Raw genomic sequence first — 20,903 nt, forward strand, 5'->3', positions numbered from 1 at the left:
AATCATTGGAACCAGCCAGACAGGGCACACTAACCTCGGAAAGACCTCTGCCTTGAGTTCCTGTTCCTGTGGGTGTCGTTCTTTAAGGAAACTTAGGGACGGAGGCTGTTGGGATCATTACATCAGTCCCCCTGCGTCACAGAGCCAGTGCCCATGTAGCCAGCTGGGGGCGCCCCATGGAGACATTCGGCAGGGCCGCAGGGAGCCTGGTGGTGGCCTCCACAGCCGCTGGGGGTGGGGGCAGCAGCAAGAGGGAGCTAGGGGCGAGCAGGCACTCTCTGGCCTCGCCCTGCCTCGCTGGAGCGTCCTCCTTTGAGGCTGCGACATTTCTTCATTTAATTATGCATCTATTCATCCATGTACTGAGACCTACCATGTGCAAAAAAATAATAATAAGTCCTTGTGGGGAAGAAAAGGGAGAGACACGAGCAAATGGACAGAGGTGACCTCTTCACCCCCAGGACCCAGGTCCCAAGTTGGGCCCTGTACTGAAAAGGTGTTTTGTCAACAGACCAAACTCACTAACAATTTGGCGGTTTTCGAAAGCAGAGCCGCAGTGCCACGCAGAGCTGGTGACGAGCCATGCTGATGGTTCCAGACAAGAGCAAAATAGGTCGATTTTTAGTTAGGCTGTGATCCTATCGTGTCTGGTTTCTTTAAAGGGTTCAAAAACCTCACATGACTCGAGAACGCCGATTCCTACCTTGGAAGAGTATTTAGGTTTAGAGTGAGGGTTTGAGTAACTCTTTCCAGCTCCCAAGTTCAGGATCATGAAATAAGGCCCAAGAGACAGTCAAATGAGATAAGGATGCCAGCTTTGTCATTGATCGGCTAAAGAAGGATACTCCTGTAGACTCGAGGCCAAGTAGGCTTGCTGAAACTTCACCGCAGAATTAAAAAGACTGAGCGACGCCACCAGGATAGGAGGACTGTGGCAGGCAGCGCCCAGCCGGGCCCGCGGCCTGCCTGCTTCGCGGGAGGGCATGAGGAGGGTGCCTCCCTGGCTCACAACCGGCCCGTACGTGGGGGCAGGGGGCCAAGGAGAGACCGAAGAAAGAGGCAGGCCACCCCAGGTGGTAGGCGGCGGGGTTAATAAGTCAGGGAACTTACCTACAAGGCTTGTCTTGGGCGACCACTGGCCCAGGGGATCTCTGCCAGCATCATGAAAGTTTGTGTTGAGGCTTTGACGGGTCTGGTCGTGTACACCATCCAGACAGTCCCAACGACTCGTTGCTCTCTTGAGGCCGCGCCCTTGAAAATGACGCCCACCGTGGGAGCGGTGGGGAGAGTGTATATTCTGAGGACAGGAGGTGTGAGGAGCCTCCGCTGGCCCAGGTCCAGTCCTCAGGTCAGCTGGCAGTCACATCCTCTCGATGACCCCCCGCACCCCACTCTACCCCCACCGCAGGCGTGGAGCGTGGAGCATGCTCAGTCCCTTCTCCCAAGCCTCTCCTCCCACTCTGGGTAGGAGTGAGTAAGAGGGCGCAGAGAGAAGCTGAGGACCCCCCTCCCCCCGTGCAGTCTTCTCCTGGGATGGGGAGCAGACTTTCCCTCCCTTCTATGGCTGTGGAAGGGACAAGGAAGCAGTGTCCTCCCCAGCAGGGCCTGGGTGCCCCTCAGCCAGGACACCTCGCTTTGACCTTTCCCCGTCTGAGGAATCGGCAGAGACGCGCCCCAAGAAAACCGCCCTGCTCCCCGCATTGAATAAGATGGAGGGGTCCCTGGGCGCCCTCACATCGGTGCTCATGTCACTGACTCTTTCCCATCAGCGGGGAGGGAGAAGGCGTCATGCCCATCGGGCAGGCGAGGGAGACACTTGCTTGAGTTAGCAGCTACTTCGCCCTCCACAGCCGGCAGCACGTCTGCCTCTCTCGGGTGTGGGCGGCCCCCGCCTGGCGCGGGGAGCTGGGCTGGCCGTGGGCGCCCAGCGGCTGCATCCTAGCCCTGGACGCGTGCCGCCAAGGGCACGGTGCTCAGCCAGGGCTTGGGAGGTCGGGGCTCCCCTGAGGGTGTCACGGCGGAGCCACCGCAGGGCCCCCTGGGTTGTGTTTCGCCCAGTTAATTGATCCTGCAAGCAGAGTAATTGCCTGCCCTCTAGTCTGATAAGTCCCAAGGACTGTGCATTGGAAGGTACCTCTATTCTCCCAGTTTTCCAAGTTACTCTGGTGTAAAGTTTGAAAAGCCCGTTAAACAACCAAGCCTGAACCAAGCCCTCCCAGAACCCTGGGACTCGGGCTTGACTATACCCCTGGGAGCGGCTCTTGGAACGTGTGTCCTGCTGTCTGTGTGTCTGGGGAGTTCTGGCTTAACGAGCACGAGCACAGTTTCAAGTTGGGCTGGGAAGTGTGGCCAGCCAGCGAATGGCTTCTCAGCAGCCTTAGCTCCGAGTGCCCTGAGAAGTCCCTTCTGCCCCTTCGAGCTTGGAAGTCACACGTGATTCCCTCCAATTTAGCCACTGCCTCCCCAACACCTGGGAGACCCCTAACCACAGGCCTGGGTCTGAATATACACTCCCCGCCAAACTGACTCCTCCTCTTTCTCCCGCTGGTGAGATGCGTCTAAAAGCCTGGGTCACTCCCCCACGCTCAGAGCCTCTCCTCTCCACCACCTCTGTCACAGCCTTGCCTCAGGCCACGTCATCACTCACCTGGACTGTTTCTCAGCCTAACTGGCCTCCCGGCCTCCAGGCTCGCCCACTGCCTTCCTCAGGTGGCCTCGCAGGGTCCACCTGTGGCATACACGAGTGGCCACGTCACCTTGCTCCTCTTAGCCTCCCTAGAGGTCCCGTCTTCATCCTCGGCCCGGCCCACGAGGCCCTTCGGGGTCTGACTGTCACCCTCAGGGCAAGTCCTGTCTGTAAACACTCCGGACCCCCTTGCAGGGCCTTGGTTGCTGCTTCCCCAGCGCTGGCCCCAGGACGTGGCACACAACCTTGTCATCACTCCCCCAATGCTTGTCACCACCCCCCATGAGAACATGGGCCTCTCAAAAGCTCACCGCAGAGCCTAGCAGTAAACCTCTTGGGGTTTTATTGTTGATGTGGGATTTTAAATTGATTGATGATTGATCGTTGTTGTATAGGTATTTGCTGTGTATCCAGCAAGTTTTTTAGTTGTGCTTCAGTTGCTATGCTCATAGTTCTGTTCATCTGAAGAAGCATGAATATTCCATCAATGGCCCATAACGACTTCCAAATCACTCTGCACAAATAGGATTCTTTTCCAAGTGGAGACATCTTTGTGTCATAGGAGTGTAGATCCCGTCTCAGTCTATTTTGTGTTTATGAGCTCCTACGGTCCAGTAATGTACACCCCAGGAAAGAAGGGGGGCAAGGGACAGGGAGGGCAGGGACATGGCCATGCTCCCAGGATGGGTTGCCTGGGAGGAGGGGAGCCGGGGAGAAAGCAGTCAGGGGTTGGAAAGGCCTGGCGTCCCTTGAATTACATCAAGTAAAGCAAAGGTTTCAACTGTAAAAGAGACAAAACTACATAACCAAATGCAAAGTATGAACTTAATTTGGACTTTTTTTTAAAAAGTTTTGGAAACATTTTTGGAAAAGTTGGAGGGTTTGAAGATGGACTGGGACGTTAGTGGACGCGACAGAATTATTAACATCGTGGTGTTCGTTCCTCGGAGGTGCCCGTTCTAGGGGTGACGCGCCATGACGTCTGACGCTCGTTTTCGGGTGGTGTGGCCAGAGGTCCACGCGCGGCACAGGAGGAAGAGGGGCTCACCTTGGGAAAGCAGACAGTTAACGGCCGAGAAGCAAAGGCTGATCAGTTGGCGGGGCGGTGTGCCAGAGGACACAGCACAGAGTCTAGAATCAGGCAGCTCTGTACTGGGCTTTCAGCTGTCACTAGCGAGCCAGTGACCGTCAGCAAGTTACTGAACCTCAGAGAATTTACGTAGGGACGATACTGCCCACCCACGTCATAGGTCCTTGTGAGAAGTGAGTGACAGAGACCTCGCGCTTCTCAGTGCCGGCACATGGGCCCCCAGCAAATATCAGCCTCTTCTCCGGTGGGGAGACGTGGAGCCAGCTGTCACTCACTGAGGTAGGCTCCCAGGCGGCCAGTGCTTGCCCTTCATCAGACTCCGCCCCCCACCCCGCCTCCCGCAGCTCTCGGTGGGAAAGTCAACACCCAAACCCAGAGGGCCAGCATCGTCAAGCAGAGGGGAAAGGGTGACGTGGCCACGGCCAGGAGATGGTCCTGGAAAGAGCAGGTGATGGTGCCCGAGTCCGACTCGGACAGTGAGCGGAAGGGGCCAAAGCGCAGGTTGGGGCAGCAGGTCCGCGTGCACAGGTGAGCGTCGTGGTCCGCCGTCCACAGGCTTGCTCTTGGCCTGGCTCACGGGCCAGGCTCCCGCAGCCCGGAGGCAGAGGTCTCTGCACGCCGCTCCTTCCAACCGTCTTCCCGAGTCGTAGCGCCCCTTTCCTGTTGCCCCCCTTCCTGCTCTCTCTGTCATGCCTTCGCGTGGGAACGGGGCACGACCGTGGTGGCTCCCCTGCTCCACACCCTCCAGCTCCCCCCGCTTGCGTCCAGCCCCGGTGCCAGCTGCAGCCCCGGCCAGGGGCTGTGCAAAGCTGTTTGGACTCATTCACTGCCGTTTCCCAAAGCAGCGTGGTCCCTTACTGGCCGTGGGTGTGTCGGGTGCACCTGGCAAGGGCGGCTGGCCCGGCCTGTCTTTCCTGGTGGCCTCACTTTGCCACAGCACAGTCTGGCCCAGGGACAGCTTTGTGGTGGGAGGTTAACAAAGCCAGAGCTTGCTGCTCTGAGCAGGCGTGTCCAACTGCAGGAGGAAAAACCTGCCAGTCAAAAACAAGAAATGGGATCCTGGAAATTCATAAGGATTGAGTTGAAACTCCCAAAGGTTTCTGGTTAAGTGTCTGGTGTCGCCTTCCCAGATGGCACAGTGGTCCCCGCCCCGTGCCCACGGCTTCACTGACCTGCAGTCAGTCGCAGTCCAAAAATATTCAGTGGAAAATTCCAAAAAAAAAACAATGAGTAAGTTTCATTTCGCACGCCGTTCCTAGTAGTGTGACAACACCGCCTGCCATGCCGCCCAAACACGCCTCGTCCGTCTGTCCAGCAGAGCCATGCCACACGCGCTTCCCCCGCCACCACCCTGTGCGCGCTTAGTGGGCATCTCAGTTAGCAGACTGTCTACAGTAGCACAGGGCTCGTGTTCAGGTCACCCTCGTTTGACTTAATAACGGCCCCAAAGTCTCTCACGTGGCTTTTGTTACAGTAGATTGTTCTAAGTTCTATTTTATTATGTTACTGTTGTTAATCTCTTGCCGTGCCTCATTTATAAATTAAACTTTGTCCTAGGTACGTTTGTCTATAGAGGAAAAACACAGTGTACATAGGGATTCGTACTGTCCGATTTCAGGCATCTTCTGGGGGTCTTGGAATGGGTCGCCTGCAGACAAGAGGGGACAGCGGTGTTCCTCACACAGGAAGCTCGGCACCGAGGGTAGATCTCCCGACAGGCCATGAAGGGCTGAGAAATATCAGCAGCCAAATGAAAATCCAGGTTCCAAGTAGCAATTTGCTATCTAAGCGGCCGGAACTTCCACTCTGCATAGGTTAAGGATGAACGTAGAAGGGCCAGGAGCCAAGGTCAGCCCCTCCTCCTCCTGGGTCTTGGGCATTTTAATGACAGTTTGAGCACCACTGCGTGCTAGGCATCGGGATGGTGTAAGAGCAGGGGTGAGGGAGGGGGCACGAGGACGAATCGCTCGCCGTGTGCCAGGCACTGTGCCCAGACCTAGGGAAACGGGTCTGTGTTCCAATTCCAGGTACCAGCTTGGCTCCTTAATCCTTTCAGCCAGCCTACCGGGTCTCGGGTATTATCTCCTCTTGTGGAGGAGACAAGCTCAGAGAGGATGGAGACTCGGCCAGGGTTTAGAGCTCAGAAGCAACAGTCGGGATTCAAAGCCACGCTGCTTGTTACTGGAGCTCCGGTTCGTGCCCCAGCTCTGTGCTGAGCACATGGCAGTTTCCTGCTGGGTTCGCAGGGCGGGCCCAGTGCAGCAGCCTGGCAGGTGGCCCAGGATCCCGGGACGTTCTGGACTGCAGGTAACGCCTCGTTCCTGGCTTCCTGCCAGATCTCGGGCCTTCCTTAGTTTCTGGGCCTCAGTTGGCACCAAGGCAAGTAAGCCGGCCCCCTGCACCTGGTGTAGACTGTGCAGCTAACCCACCATCGGGCACCAGAGGCACGCTGGGTGCTCTCCTGGCGCGTGCGAGGGAGTAGACTGTGGGATAAACACTGGGTGTATGTAGGAGCTAGTGTTGTGGGTGTCAGGAGCCAGTCCAGCTCCAAAGACCAGAAGCCGGGCCTGTACTGGGGATCTGTGTCAGTTAGGGTATTTTGGGTTGCAAGAGACATAAAACCCAACAGACAGATTGCTGGAAGTCGTGGGCTCATACTAGCGTCGCGTGCGGCTTGATCCAGTCATGGCGATCAGACCACGTTTTGCTGCATTTCTTCGCTTCGCCGCCTCTGCCGGTGTCGTTCGCAGGCGGCCTTCCCCCGCCTGGCGGCAGGATGACCGCGGCAGCCCCAGACCGCAGCCTTCCAGGTGCAGGACCAGCAGGAAAGCGAGTGTGTGTGTCGCTTGCTGGCGACTTCCACTCTTCGAACCAACTTTGATCGTTGCACCTACCTCGGCTGATCGTTGTGGCCATGGGCGAGGGCCCTGCCCGCAACACAGACCCGAGAGGTGAGGGAGAGGTGCTTCCTGGGAAAGAAATCGGGGCTCTTGTCAAAAGAAGGGCAAACAGATCGAACTGGTAAATGTGCACAGAAGCCAAACAGACTGCATGGCCCCTGCCCTTCGTTTGTATTTTTTTTGTCTCATAGCAGAGAGAGGTTCACGTGCAGAGCTGTGGGGATCTTAACACCGAGAGAGTTCGCATGCCTGAGAGTCAAGGTCAGAGGTCAAGCAGGGCACCAGGTAGAGAGGGGACAGAAGAGCGACGGCAGGTCAGTGCATGGCAGGGAGGTCAAGGCCAGCGGTCGCAGGTTGTAGGGACGGGCGCAGTTGTCTGTGGTGGCGCCTGGAAACGGGGTGTGGCAGCCCACCTGTAATCCAGCGCCCAGGAGTGGAGGAAAAGCCAAGAAACGAGGTCACGTCCTTGTTCAGCCATCACTGATACCCACTCTGTGCCATGCTACGAAAACAAGAGTGACCGTGACTCAGTCCCTGACCCCAGGGAACCCGCAGTGGGTGGTTTAACTTAACCCCGATGGACGGAATCCATCTGGTAGGTCCGAAGGGCCCAGATCTGTGCTGTGTGATCGTGCCACGGGGCGTCTCCAAGTCCCCGTCTCATTTTAAACTCCAGCCAGTTTGGTCCTCGGAGCGAGTCCCCGGCAGCACGCTCGGGAGGTGCCCGTCACCGCCTCACCGCTGCCTTGCTGGGGATCACTGCAGAATAAATGCAATGTTTAATTAGCAACCTTGCTCTTCCCCAGCTTCAGGGACTAGGCAGAGAGCTCATTTCCCTAGGATGATGGGAGCAGCCTTCTTCGGGCTGTCTCGGATACCTGGCGAAGGTTCTGAACCTGACAGGCCGAACACCCCCAGGTTCTAGCCTGCTCCGGGAGACGTGGCAGCTGACGTCCTGTTCAGGCCCGGGATTGTCTGCACCTGCCCACGCAATCCCACTGCTTCCTCCGGCGGGTTGCTGTAGAGAATTCTTACCTTTTAAATCAGATACAGCCTTCAGAGGTTTCACGAGCTTCCCTCACTGCGACGGACGTCTTCGTCTGTCCTTGGCCTTCCCCACGCCTGCCCCACCCGGTTCCACCAGCATATCAGCCCCGCTGCACCCGCAGGTCCCTTATGTCCCTGGGCCGTCTGTGCCTCTCCCCTGGTCCATGAGGCACGGAGGGCATCGGAAAACACCAGCCAGTACTGAGCCGGGTGGGCCCTCCAGTTGTCCAGAATGCGAGTCCCTTGCCAGGATCCCCCTCCGCACCCACGGTCCAAGACCCACTTGATGGTCAGAAAAGCTTACCCAGCCTTCGGGGCCCTGCCAGAAGTCGCCCCCGCCCAAGCCCCCTGCCCACAGCCGGGCTCTCTGGGCTGGAGGCACCTACCGTCCTCCACTTGCAGCCAGTTCCTCTCACTCTGCATGGCTCCTCCGAGTGCCCCGACCCTGGGCAGAGTCCTTTCTCCTCCCCAATCCCCAACACCCGACTCCACCGCTCTTCACGGGCCGTGCTGGGTGCTGGAGGGACCTAGAGATGGACCACTGTCTCCACAGCCAGGGACGGCCTCACTCTTCTGTTCCACCGACGAATTTCTATCACCCTCCCAGGGCCCAACTCGAGCACCCCTCCTCCCCCAAGCCCTCCCCGACTGGGACTCCAGGCAGTGCCATTCCCACCCTGCTCTGGGCCAGCACTGTCCCTGGACTCCTCTCTGTAACTCCAGCACCCTCACAGGGCCGGGCACAGACGAGCTGCCCAGTGAGAATCAGGGGATGGCCGAGTGGTGAGCGAAATCGCTCACCCGAAGGGGCAGGGACCGCGCCCTAGAGCAGAGCCGGGAACCCAGAGGGCGGCCCTGGCGGTGCCCGTGTTCACTCTGGGACGCGCGTGCGGCACCGCGTGTGAGTGACAGGCCTCCCGCGTCCCCCGAGTCTGTCAGAGCTCAGCGGCGTGACAGTGGGGTCGCTGCTCCAGAGGGCCGGCCAGAGCCTAGAAACAGCCCCTCTTTTAAGGTCTGTGCTGGAGCCGGGGCGGCTGGGAGTCCAGCTCCCCGCCGGGCTGCTCGCCCAGCAGGACGAGGGCGGGAAATCTGATTCTGCAGACCCAGGGAGGCAGTTTCTCAGATTAGAATTCCCCGTGCCAAAGGTGGGGAGTTTATCGCAGTAGGGAAGAGGAAATATTGAAAATAAATCATATCCCACAAGCAAGATCCTCCGGGAGAGCCAGCTCAGTGTCTGCAGCTGTGCGGGGCATCCTCGCCTCGCGGCCACAGGACCGCTGTGCCAGGAGCTGCCTGTCACATCGTGCACATCCGTCCCCAAGCCCTTCTGTGGACTAGGTAACTTATCAGCCTGGCTGTGCCCAGGGGAAGGGATGACAAGGACCGAGAGATGGCAGGCTAAGGAGGGGTCGATGGATCGGCTTGGTTTTCAGTATAATGTGCACCTGCCGTGTATGAGCCAGGCCCCTCCACGAGCCTCGTCTCACTTAATCGTCTCAACAACGCCATATGATAGAGTCACTTATTATCATCCCCAGAAAGCTGATGCTCAGAGAGGTTAAGCAACTTGCCCAAGGTCACGCAGTAAGTGATAGAGCACGAATTCCTCACCAGGCGTGTCAGACGCTGGAGCCCGGGCTCTCCCCTCACCGAGCCCTCTCCTCAAGCCTTCTTCATCAGCAGCCCCTGGTTCCTGAGGCGCGTGGCTGTGGAGGTTCGGGTCACTGTTCTGCTTCTCCCTCACTCCTGGCTAAGGCTCGTGGCTGCTGGCTGGATTTGGGACCTTGCCTTCTCCCCAGAATAAATCTAAGAGCCCCAGATGCATCAACACGGGATGAGAGCAACAACAGTTGATGCCGCCCCCTTCTGAATGCCCGCTGGGTGCCGGGCCCCTTTCAGCAAAGTCAGGGGCCTTCTCCTTCCGCCCTGGCTGGCAAGACGGGTTCAGAGTCAAAGCCCCGGCTCCTACCGTGAGCCCAGCCAGGGCCCGGGACCGCTAGGCGGTGGACGGCAGCTCGCTGGCAGCACAGGCCACGTGCCAGCCTCCAGCACACGCGATCTGAGGTTGCACAGACCACGTCCCTACCTTAGACCATTGTTTTCAGCAGGTGAGTTTTATTGTCAGTCCACTTCGTTCCATGTCTTCTGGAATAGCACATCCCATTTTGTTTATGCTGCGAAGGATTTTTAAGTGTAACAAGAGTAACAAAAGAGAATATATAAAAAGGGGTTCCCCCAAGGGATGGCTGATTACATCTCACCTAGAAAGCGGAGTGTGACGGGCTTAACATGGCCTGCAAGCAGTTGAAGCTGAGTTTCTGACACGCTGCTGTCCATCAGCCACATGGTTCCATGGTTTCAGCCACCTCTGGGCCCCAGTCACAAACCCCTTCTAGACAGATCCTGTTTGCTCTTCCTGGAGAGGGTGACCATGAATATTTCCAAAGGGATAGCAGGTCCAGCCTTGGCGAGGTGATGCCTTAAGAGGCCACATGGAATGTAGCAGTCAGCAGAAGGCCAGGAGACAGTGACTCCTCAGGTGTGCTGACCAGGGGACCGCCCTCCACAGCTACGGGGAGGGAGAAAGGGAAGCTTTGGGCCCAGGACTGTCTGCCAAACACCTTCCAATGCCTGAACCATGAGACTAACCGAGAATTCTTCTTCCCCTGCTGCCCTCCTAGCTTTGCGATTAAAATTCCTGAGGTCTTGGAGTTGTAAGCCAGGAAGAACTCTGAGTTCTTTCATGTTCTCATTAATTCCTTTCTTTACTTATTCAGCATGTAAGAGGCATATCAGATGCCAAGGCCCCAGGGTCACAGAGGAATGAGATGTGGTCCCGTTTTCATGGCCACATGGCCACTCATCATCTGGGAGAGACAGTTAACAAACCGTGTAGAAAGAGAAGGGCTAATAGACATAAGAGCCCTGGCTGGAGAGGGGCCCTAAGGATGTCTGGGGGAACCAGGGAAGGCTTCTCAGAGGAGGTGACATGTCTGCTAGATCTTGAAAGATGAGCTGTTTATCAGGAGCTGGGGGAGGAGAGCATTTCAGATGAAGAGAATGACATGTAAAGGATAGGGAAGTCATGATGTTCGGAGCAGCAGGCCGGAAGGCAGCTGGTGGGGGCCAGGAGCTGAACTACAAAGGTGGGCAGTGGCCAGGCCTCGGGGGAGCTTGGCACCTATCTTGTGGGTGTCAAGGAGCCAGTGAAAGATGAGTTTTGAGGGAAGGGGCCACCACAGGGAGAGGTGGAAGCAGGCGAGGCAGGAAGACCACGGACAGAACGGCCAGCCTGGAGGACTTCTGAGACAGCCCCAGGGCTGTCTACCAGCCGCCTTCCTGTCTGCACTCTCTCTGGGTCCTGTAACCAGGGTACCCGTAGTTTACACCACCCCTCGCCCCCATCCCGGGGTGTAGAATGTTATAGCTCCTGGTCTCTGGGTTGCCAAGCTCTGCAGCATTTCAGGGTGATGTACAGTATTAGGCTAAACCAAGTTTACGGGCAGCCCATTAAAACGCAAGCCTCTGCCCGTGATGGATGGAGGGCGTCCCGTTGTTTAGCCAACCGCTTACGGTTTGTTGCAGACCTGCGAGAACCACACGCAGGCGTCGTTAGGCCCGTTATGCCAACGACCCCATAAATAAATAGCAGAGTGTGTCTTGGTGCATCAGGGCTAGAGAGTATGGAAATAGAGGCACTGCATAAATAATACATATTTACAAAATAAATATATCAGTACGTTCGCGTATGCAGCCATAGCCAAATCACCTAGCGTAGCAACCATGAAAAGCTCCAAGGACCTGCCAAGTGATTGGCTTGCATCCATCAGTGTGCATCAGCATTAGCAATGACCGCCGGAGGGAGGGGGTGCTCCTGCCCGCTGACCTTGAGGCCTTTGATTGAGGCAAGCGGTGAGGTTGCAGGTGGGCACCCTGACACACAGCTTGTCTGCCAAGGTGTGAAACTTAGCGTGGCCGTGTGTTCTTACAGATGTCTTAAGGTCTGCCGCCAAGCAGAAGGCTGATTAGCACCAAGTCGCAGGCTGTGATGGACTGCGTGCACAGGAAGATGGCTGGCCTGGGGGAGAGGGGCACGGATGTCCTAATTATGCAGATCTGCTTTGGCTTTCCAAGGGAACCAGCGGGTTGACTTTCCAAGTGACTCTTACCGTAGCCCTGTAACTTTCAGCCTTTCACCCTGAGGGTGGGGCTGGGTCTTCAGAAAGTCAGTTCTCGGTCTCTGGTGCCCCTTATCGAGCTCCGAACCCCACTGGGCATCTGGCCGGAACACCCGGATCCCCGAAGAGGCAGCCGACAGAATGGCCGCTGAAGTGGGTGCCCCTCCTCTCGGTTGCAATGGCACAATGCTGGATTTCAGTATTTTAAATGAAAAATATATGCAGTTAGCTGTGCGCTGACAATGTCCTTGAGGATTTGACAGTGAGATTTTCCAGCAGTTGGTCTTCGTTAGGATCCTGGCGGTGTTTAATAAGGCAGTCGAACTGCTGGCACCTTGGGTTCCTGTTTGTTCTCCGAGGGCTCTGGGGCTGCTGCGGTAAGCACATCGACCAGAGCTGATCATTACAAGGGCGTACGCCACCATGAATAAAAATGTCACACGTTTTCCCATCTCACAGCGGTACAAAATGTCAGGCCTGTCAAACACACATTGCAGGGAGCTGTGTGCAGTCCGTACAAATTGGAGAGCCGCATATTCCCCCAGCCTTCTGATATTCTTCATTTGAAGCTGAAGAAAAACAGTTGTTAACCTATTAGCTAGGATTTTAAACTCTGCCGAGGCGGTGGAGGGCAGACTTTGACACAGACAGAAATGTATTCCAGGGTCCAGGAATTTTAAAAAACCAGGTTCTCCGTCCATTTGTTCCGAGGGAAGGAAAAAAAAAAAAAAAAAAAAACCGTCTGTCTAGTGAACCTGACTGTCTTTCTTTAACAGACACGCTGGGGAAATTTGGGGATGTTTCACATCTAAGCTTCCTATTGCTTCCCACTTTTGCATTCCACTCAAAAAGTCTCTTGCTTTTTGGGATGGCCCTGGGGCTCAACCTGTGAGACCAGAACACCTCTAGGCTGGGGGTTCTTCCTGATCAAAGCATCCCGGAAATGTTGCCAGCCTGGTGGAAGGAGCAGCTCGAGTGACAAGGACAATGACCAGTCAGTCTGGATTCCTCAAATGCTGGGCGACGGCCTTACTGATAATTTGACACTTAGTTCCACAGTCTTGGGCAAGCATTTACTTTGCACTCACCATGTGTGGGCCTCGTGTCCAGAGCCGGGGTCCAGGGGACACAGTGCCACCTTCGAGAAGCCCATTGTCATTTGGAGACGGACAGAAGAAAGTATCCCAGCTCCATCGAGCCGGAGAGAGAGGGTCAGCTTCCAGGGACAGGGCAGAGGCTTGAGGGATGAGCAGGGTCCGTCAGGCAGGCAAGTGCAGGAAGGACACACGTGACGAGCATGCGGGTGGTGAAGGTCAGTGGCACCTGATGGACAAGGCAAGGTCTTTGTAGGGCTGGACAGAAGATTGTGATGGGGCGGGACATGGGCAGTGGCGGCAGAGGCTGGGTCTTCAGTGGTCTGCCTGCCAAATACTGTCTACAGAGACGTGACCAGCCCCCCGGGCTGCAGGCGGACCCCGGGACGCCGGCGGCAGGGAGAGCAATGTGAACACAATCCCCAGCCTCCCTTTCCAGAGGATTCTGTGGGATCCTATCTGCACGACTGCAAAACCAGTGCCAGATTTTTCCTTGAATTTCCTAGCAGTGCACCGCTTGGGGTGGACATCATCCCGGGGATGATAAATTAGCCTTGGTTTTGCTGAGCTGGCCCTCACGTGCACCGAGCAAACCCTCACCGAGTCCGGACCCGGGCCGGGGAAGTAAACGCAGGTGGCTGCAAAGACAAACCTCTCTGTGGCCAGGATGGACTAGCAGGGCAGAAAGCTCAGAGGATGTCAGGGGAGAACTCCCTGGCGAGAGGGGAGCACCCTCAGTTTTAAGGGGATAATTTCCAGCACTTTCCTTCTGCCTTTTGTGTGACGGGTCTGATGGAAGGAATGTGGGCTTCTTCAGGATCCGACATACCTGAGCTTGGGTCCGGGCTCTGCCACCTGTGAGCTGTGAGGCCCGGTCTGGGCAAGGCCATGCAGCCTCAGTTTTTCATCTGCCAAATGGGGCTTTTCCTGCAAGGTCGTTGAGCTCATCAGAGACCTCGCATGTAGTGCGCCTGCCTGGGGCTCAGTACACAGCAAGTGCCAGAAAACAGTAGCCCCTGTTGGCATCAGAAGGGGCTTATCTCTCCCAACATCGGGGAGCCCCTTCTTGTCTCCCCACCTTCCGGGAATGTCACCCGGGCACTCCCGGTAGCATCCCAGATGGCTGCCCCGGTGTAGGTAGCAGCGATGCACACCCTCCTCCTGCTTCTGTCTGGGCAGAGAATGGCACGCGTCAGCCAAGCTCCCTGCCCCTGCTCGCAGCCACCGGCTGCATCTGGTGCCCGACCTCGGGCCACCAATGGGATGCCACCTATTCAGACTGAGCAGCTGCACCTGACTGAAAACAAAAGGCTCCCCTCCCCCAGCCCACGGCTGGGCCTCCTCCTTCCCCCTCCGCTGTCCCCCGAGTGCCAGGGTCACCCAGCCCCCTCGCAGCCTCCCCGCACAGCTGCCTCGCTGCTTTTGTTCAGCATGTGAACTTTCCCGTCAGCCCAGCTCCTTGCACGGGAAGTAATCAGGGATCTTGACAAGGCTTCAAACCACAAATGCCACTACAAATTAACCAGCACCACTACAAAATACTACTGCTGTCAACATCGGGAAGAATGCGCTGCTCTTCAGGACCAGACCGCGCGTCTTTCAGCTCAGCACTCGCCGCCCAGAGAGCGCCCAGGCCCAGCCTGCGAGGACGGCCCCGCGAGGTGACTCGTTGGGTCAACTGAACCCTTAGCACACCCTCTCCAGAGACGCTGGCTCGCAGGCCCAACGGCAGGTGCAGCAGCTTTTCTTCAAGGCCCACCTTCAGTCCTGAAACCCCCGCCCCCCTGCACCCACAGACGGTCCCTCTGGATGGCAAGGTGCAGGGTGTATCAGAACCGACCACCCACCGAAGACAAAGGCCACCCCACCTGGCGAACCGGGGAGAGGGGCTTCAGTTCCCCAGCCGGAGAGTAGGGATCATAGTAGAGCCTCTCGCCAGAGTTTCAGGACTGACCGGGATATTCTGAGTGACACCTGGCCCATCGAGGGCGCTCCGAGGCGAGGGCCCCGTCCAGCCTCCCCCGCCCGTGAAGCAGCAGCACTGCCTCATCCTGCGTGGGCGGGACGGTGGCGTCTCACTAGTCCATGATGGTGTGCAAGCCAGTCCCGTGCGGTGTCACAAGAAGTGCCCCTCCAGGGAACAGCATGGAGCTTCGAGTTACCTCCGCAGGTGTGTCAGGGCGCCTCGGTCCCAGGTTCCCCGCTGGGGGCCCGGGGCCCTGCCCAGTGCCGCGGGTCAGGAGCGCCCGCTCTTCCCCAGCCATCCTCGCCGAAGCTCGGAAGCAGAGGCGAGCGTTTGATCCTCCCCAACAAGCAGGACCGGCTCTGTCGAGGCCGGACGGAGAGGACTGGAGATAATGACGGGAGTTGGGGGACAGGCGAGAGCTGTGCCCGAGAGAGCTAGTTGGGCATTTCAAAGGAAACACTCCACACAAATATGGCTTCAATGCACTCCTTTTCGGAGCCATTTCAAAAGCAGCCCTCTTTTATTTCCATACCTTGCATAATAGCGGCTTTCCAGTCCCGAGGAGTTAGAGGAGCCTTGCTCTCAGCCCAGAGGCCCTTTGTAAAGCAACAGAAAGCTTTGTCTTCCTCTCCCAGCCGGGGCGTTTCATGCACAGGTCAGAGCCCTGATCTGGCTGCGAGCCAGGAAAATTAACCAGGTGAACTCTTTCCGCGTTAAACAGGGACAGAGTTTAATTGTGAATTTTCTCTCATACTCTCTCCATCCCCGGCAGCGTGTCTGGTTGGGGCTCGTCCCGGGGACGGAGAAATCGCCAGCTTCCCCATCAGGGTCACCACAGCCGTCCTCCGTGTGGGCTGGACAGGAGTCTGCCAGGAAAGGGACAGGACAGAACACCATTCAGACACAAAGGATTTGAGACCCCCTTTGGGGCCAGCCTCGGAGGCCAGCTCTCTCATGTTGCCAGCTGCCGCTAGGCACACCCTACCTTCCCCAGCCCTGCAAAAGGGGCGCCTCGGGGCCCTGGCTGCCTTCCCACCCCAAGCTTTGTGCACACAGCCCTTGGTCTCTCAGTGGAACGGGTCGGTCTCCGTGGCCTCAGGCGTCTGCTCTTCTGCCTGCCTTCCCCACCCCACAGTCCCTGGTTGGACTCTGGCCTGTCTCACCACTGACTTGGACATTTCACCTGTGTGGTCTTAGGAAGCGCCCCCCACCCCAGCCCTGAGCCTGCTTAGTGAATGCTGGAGGAGGGACAGTCTAAGCTGTGACCTCCCTGCACAAATCCTTGTGCTGGCTCCTAAACAGGCCCCACGCCCGTCACAGGACCCCTGCCCCAGCCTGCAGGGTCTTTGGGACAGCTCTTTGACCCCTTTCCGAAGGCCTGGCATCCGCTGCTCTGTGTGACCCTGGGCAGGTCTTCACGTCCCCTCATTCCAGCATGGGAGTCCCCGGGCTGCTTAGGCACCAGGAACTCGGCAGGCAGGAAGGGCCGTGGCTCTGGCACCGAGTAGGCGGCCCCCTGCCTCTCGCCCACCCCACCCCTGCACGCACTGCGCTCAGCCATGAGCAGAGCATTTTCCACCCTGCAGCCGGCACAGGGCGCCGGCTCCTCCACGCCACCCAGGTAATTAAGTTGCTATTCCAACATAGCTTCCCCTCCTGACCTTTTGGAAACAATGTATTTTGCTGCATCAACAAATTAACTGCAAATCAGATGCCGTCCTGATAAATGTGGGTTTCATGTCCAATTGAGCACCCTCACCTGGCCCGCACGGCTGACAGACAGAAACGCGGAGGGCCAGGCAGAGGCCACAGAGTTCCTCCCTCTCTTCTCCGGGACATCCACGTCAATCACACGCTCAGGCTTAGCCTGGCGTTCTCGTCTCCCGGCAGTCACGTAGTCGGGGTGGTGAGTTGACAACATGGAGGCCAGGGCAGGCGCCTGTGCCTGGAAGGGTGTGTCCTTAGGAACCCACCCATCCATCTTCTGCACCAAGGACATCAAGACCTCGAATGTGCCCCTTCTCGCCTGAGAAAATCCATACTTATGAGCTGGACATCCAAGGCCCTATAGTATGTGACCCCCGCCAGCCCCTCTAAGGCCCTGGCCTGTCCCATCCTAGTCACCCTCCCCCTAGTCTTGTTGGACCATTGTGGTTCCCCGGTACTGGGCACCCGAACTCCCTACCTACCACCCCCATCTCGTCGAAGAGCCCCTCCTTTGTGCCCGTACAGAGCATCCTTCGCTGGTTGTTGAATGAACAAACGAATCACATGCCTCTGAAAGCCCTGGAAAGATGCTCAGCTGAGGAAAGGAAGACGACGTCAGTCACCATCTCTGCCAGCCTTTTCTCTGAGGCACAGATCTCTAACAGCAGATTCTAACTTTCGAAGGGACAAGGCTTAGCAAAACCTTTTCAGAAAAGATGACTTTGGAAGTTTGGGTTGACAGGGATAGCACAATGGGCTGAAAATACCCGCTTGTTTTAGTTCCTGCTGCTGGCTGTGTGACCTCATGCTAGTCCCTTAACCTCTCTGGGCCTCCTGTTTCCTGTCTCTGTAGTAAGGAAATAATTCTCTAACTTGCCTCACCAGGGGACATGAGGCTCAAAGGAAAGAGGAGAAGTAGAAACGCTTTGAAAGGAAAGCACATCATATAAATAGAAGAGATCACTATTAAAACAACCAGTCTCCTTCCACAGTGCCTGGCTGACAGTTCACTCACAACATCCACAGGACTTTTCTGGGAAGACTTTTGGGTCCAGTGGGAGGACAGAGGATTGGATGGTCCCTGTTCCTCATCAGGATGCCGGGCCAGCGTCTCACACAGCTGAGTCACACTCCCGGTAGCATCCTCACAGCAGGGCTTGTGACTCAAGATCTATTTCTGTTTTGCAGAAGAGTTAACTGAGACTTAGGTCAACCTACTCGTCCGAGCGGTAGAGCCAACGTTGAATGCATCTGGACGATGACAGACAGAACCAAGACATGAACCTGTGTCTTTCTAACCCAATGTGTATTTCTTAGGTTTTAGCCCAACTACTCTGGGTACTCTTAAAAAAGCTGTTTTTCTGCGACATGGGTCAGATCCCATTAGACCATGCATCTCTTAAAGACAAAGGCTGTGCCTTCTGATTCCCATGCCCTGGCCCCAAGTAGTTCCATAATTTTACACGGGAGAATCCTTCCACCTGCGAGAGCGAATCTGCTTCCCCAGCTAGACATGACCTTCAAGAGGGTAGCCGCTTGTGTGGATGATGGAAACCCCCAGCCTCGCCACGGCTGAGCTCGGGAAGTGCCAGATGAATTGTGGAGATTGCTGAGGGCCCGGCCTTCTTGAACTCACTTAAGAAACCGCCATCAGTGTAGCACGATTCAATCCTGCGGGGAAATTGGGGGCCACGTGCACTGCGACTTCTGGACAGAGGCGCCTGGCCCTCTCTGTTCTCTGCTTCTGCTTTATGCCTCTTCTGGCTTAGCCACTGCCTTTTCCAGCGGTGGGGAGGGCACCGGATTCACGGCCGGGAGGCCCCGAGACCTGCTCCCAGGTCTCCCCTTTACCGAGTGGGGGCCTTGAGCGGGTCTGCTGCTCCGTCCGTGGAAACGCACACTTCCTGTCACTAGGACTGTGGAACGGGACGAACAAGCTCGTGCCAGCCCGGGTCTGTGGGCCGGGGTGCAAAGGAGAACGGCAGTGGGTCTCTGCCCTGGGGGAGGGGGGCACACAGAGAGGGGGTGCTCCTAGTCACCAAAATGACTTTCACTGAGTCCTGGCCAGCTCTGCAGTCTTCTCGGCCCCCCCCCCCCACACACACACACAGTCCCCACTGGCCTCCCGAGCCCCTGGGGGCTGTGTTCTGGAAAGCGGTGTGTTGGGTCAGGTCTTCCCTGGCTTCTCTCTCCACCGCGTCTTCCCACCCAGATCACCACCACTCACCCCTGCGCAAGCTCATTGCCCTCAGAGTACTCAGCTCTCCCCAGCCTGGGTCCTCAGTGGCCGCCCCGCCCCAGCATCTTTGGGAAACACGGGAGATACAGCCCAGTGCCCCCCCCCCCCGTTTTCCCTCCAGGGGGCAGAAGCCTCCTCGCGGCAGCGTCCACCTGGGCCTGGGGCAGCGCCGCCGCACACCCGCCTCCCTGCAGCAGGGCCCTCGTGGGCACACTGAGGACCTTTGCACCACATGACCCTTCTTTGGTACCTTTAAGTCGCCCTGGTTACCTGCTGGCTTCTACGTTGGCTGCGGTCAAGGGGAGGCTCTCCTCCCACCATTTATAAATTCAGTTGCTAAAGAACCAACGCTTCCTGATGGTAATCAAAGGAAAGTCAGTTAATTACGGAACCTGGAGGACTAACGTTTGTTGAGTTTCTACGTGTGCCAGGAAGTTTCAGCCAAAAAAAAAAAAAAAAAAAAATCATTTGCTGTGCACCTATTATGGACCTAGTGCTGTGCTAGACCCCAGGAGACATGGAGAAATGAGACAAGCGAGCTAATCGTTGACAGCCTGTGCGCTCTGAACACGCAGGGGCCGAGGGGACACCCGACCCCCACTGCTTAGGGAAGGGGGTGGCGCTCGAGGCTGCGAAGGGTGAGACTAAGGGAAACGGAAGGGCGTTTCAGGCGTGGGGGCCAGCATGGACGCACGGGGATGCGTGAGGCCTTCGGGGAGAGCAGGCGGGTTTGCAGGGCTGGGCGGCAAGCCGAGGGCGGGGGTTCCTGGGAGGGGTCCAGAATCTGGAGGGCTTCGAGCACGTCAGGGGGATGTTAATGGGTGTTATATAGCGTAAGTGCAAGTGCATCTGCATACAGATGAATTGGGGAAATCGGACATTTAAGAAAAAGAGTTAATAGGATTTTGCCTGTTCGGGGTGGATATCTTTATCGCAAAAGTTTCCTTTGCCATGCTGACAGGCATTGTGAACCTCCGAAAGGAGGAAAACAGACAGCGTTTCCCAGACTCATCGGGCCGGGGCACCCCCTTTTCCCCTTTGGTTCAGTGCCTCCCCCAGGATGGCGATTCTCAGAAGGTACCTTGGGAGACGCCAGCTTTCCGCCGAGGTGATTTAAGCTGGGAAGTGACATGAGCAGTCCACTCTGGAACACACGTAGAGGACGGGTTGGGAGGGGGAGAAGCCGGAGGCAGGCAGCCCCGCTCCTGGTGACACCTGCAGCACTGTGGGGACATCGCCGCCAACGTCATCCCACCGAGTCTTCAGCCCCCTGGGTGGGGAGGGCCGTTACCTGTGTGTCCCGTTGGGGAAATTAAGGCTCAGATGGCTTAATCGTGGGCCCAGAGGAACCCAGAGGGTGAGTGGGAGGCTGGGACTGTCTGACCCCAGAGGCCACTTCCTGAGCACTCCGCCACACTGCCACACCTGCCAGCAAGAAGGGAAATGACCAGGGCAGAGGTGACAAGCAGTGAGGGCCGTGGAGCCGGAGAAGCTGGTCACCCAGAAGTAGAGTGGCCACGCACAAGGGGAGAAAGGGTGACTGGATGGGGGCGGCAGGCTGTGACTCTGTGGAGGGCAGTCCCCTCTCCCTGTCCTTGTACTTTCTGCCTGAGGAACAGTGCCGGTTAGGGGGCTTCTTTATTCCCCTTTGCCCCACGTGTATCCTGTAAGCCATGAAGGAGGAGAAGCATGGCTCAGTGGGCAGCCAGTCTTGTCTTGGTGGGTGGCATCCTCATCCCCGGTGGCCTCTGACAGGAGGAGGCTCACTGAGCACGGGTCGGCCCACAGCCCCCGCGATGGCACAGGATCTGGGGAGCCGAAGTGCACTTCCGCCCGGACCAGCTCCCAGTGTGCAGTGAGGACCCCACTTCTCCGCCAAGTCCCTCGGCTAACTTTCCCCTCAGGGCACCCTACAGGGCCTCTGCAGGGGGCCAGGGAGCCAGGGATGCCTGAGCTAGCCCCTACCCTTCAGGAATCAAGTTCGAAGGACAAGTTG

At 57.2% G+C, this 20,903-nt stretch overlaps 1 protein-coding gene across 11 annotated transcripts in view; it reads left to right on the forward strand.

Annotated features, from left to right (window-relative positions):
* DENND1A (DENN domain containing 1A) overlaps window positions 1-20,903 on the forward strand; it is a 452,316-nt gene that overhangs the window by 404,965 nt on the left and 26,448 nt on the right. Inside the window, exon 20 of one of the 11 annotated variants that reach the window (XM_036238285.1) lies at window positions 11,715-19,009. The exons of the other annotated variants lie outside the window; for them this stretch is intronic. Within the exon in view, the coding sequence (XP_036094178.1) occupies window positions 11,715-11,723 (9 nt within the window). The 3' untranslated portion in view covers window positions 11,724-19,009. Of the gene's footprint in view, window positions 1-11,714; window positions 19,010-20,903 lie in introns of those variants that run through there. 11 annotated transcript variants of the gene reach the window in all.

The sequence above is a fragment of the Rousettus aegyptiacus genome, unplaced genomic scaffold (genome assembly GCF_014176215.1).
Source record: "Rousettus aegyptiacus isolate mRouAeg1 unplaced genomic scaffold, mRouAeg1.p scaffold_m13_p_3, whole genome shotgun sequence".
In the NCBI taxonomy this organism is placed as follows: Eukaryota; Metazoa; Chordata; class Mammalia; order Chiroptera; family Pteropodidae; genus Rousettus; species Rousettus aegyptiacus.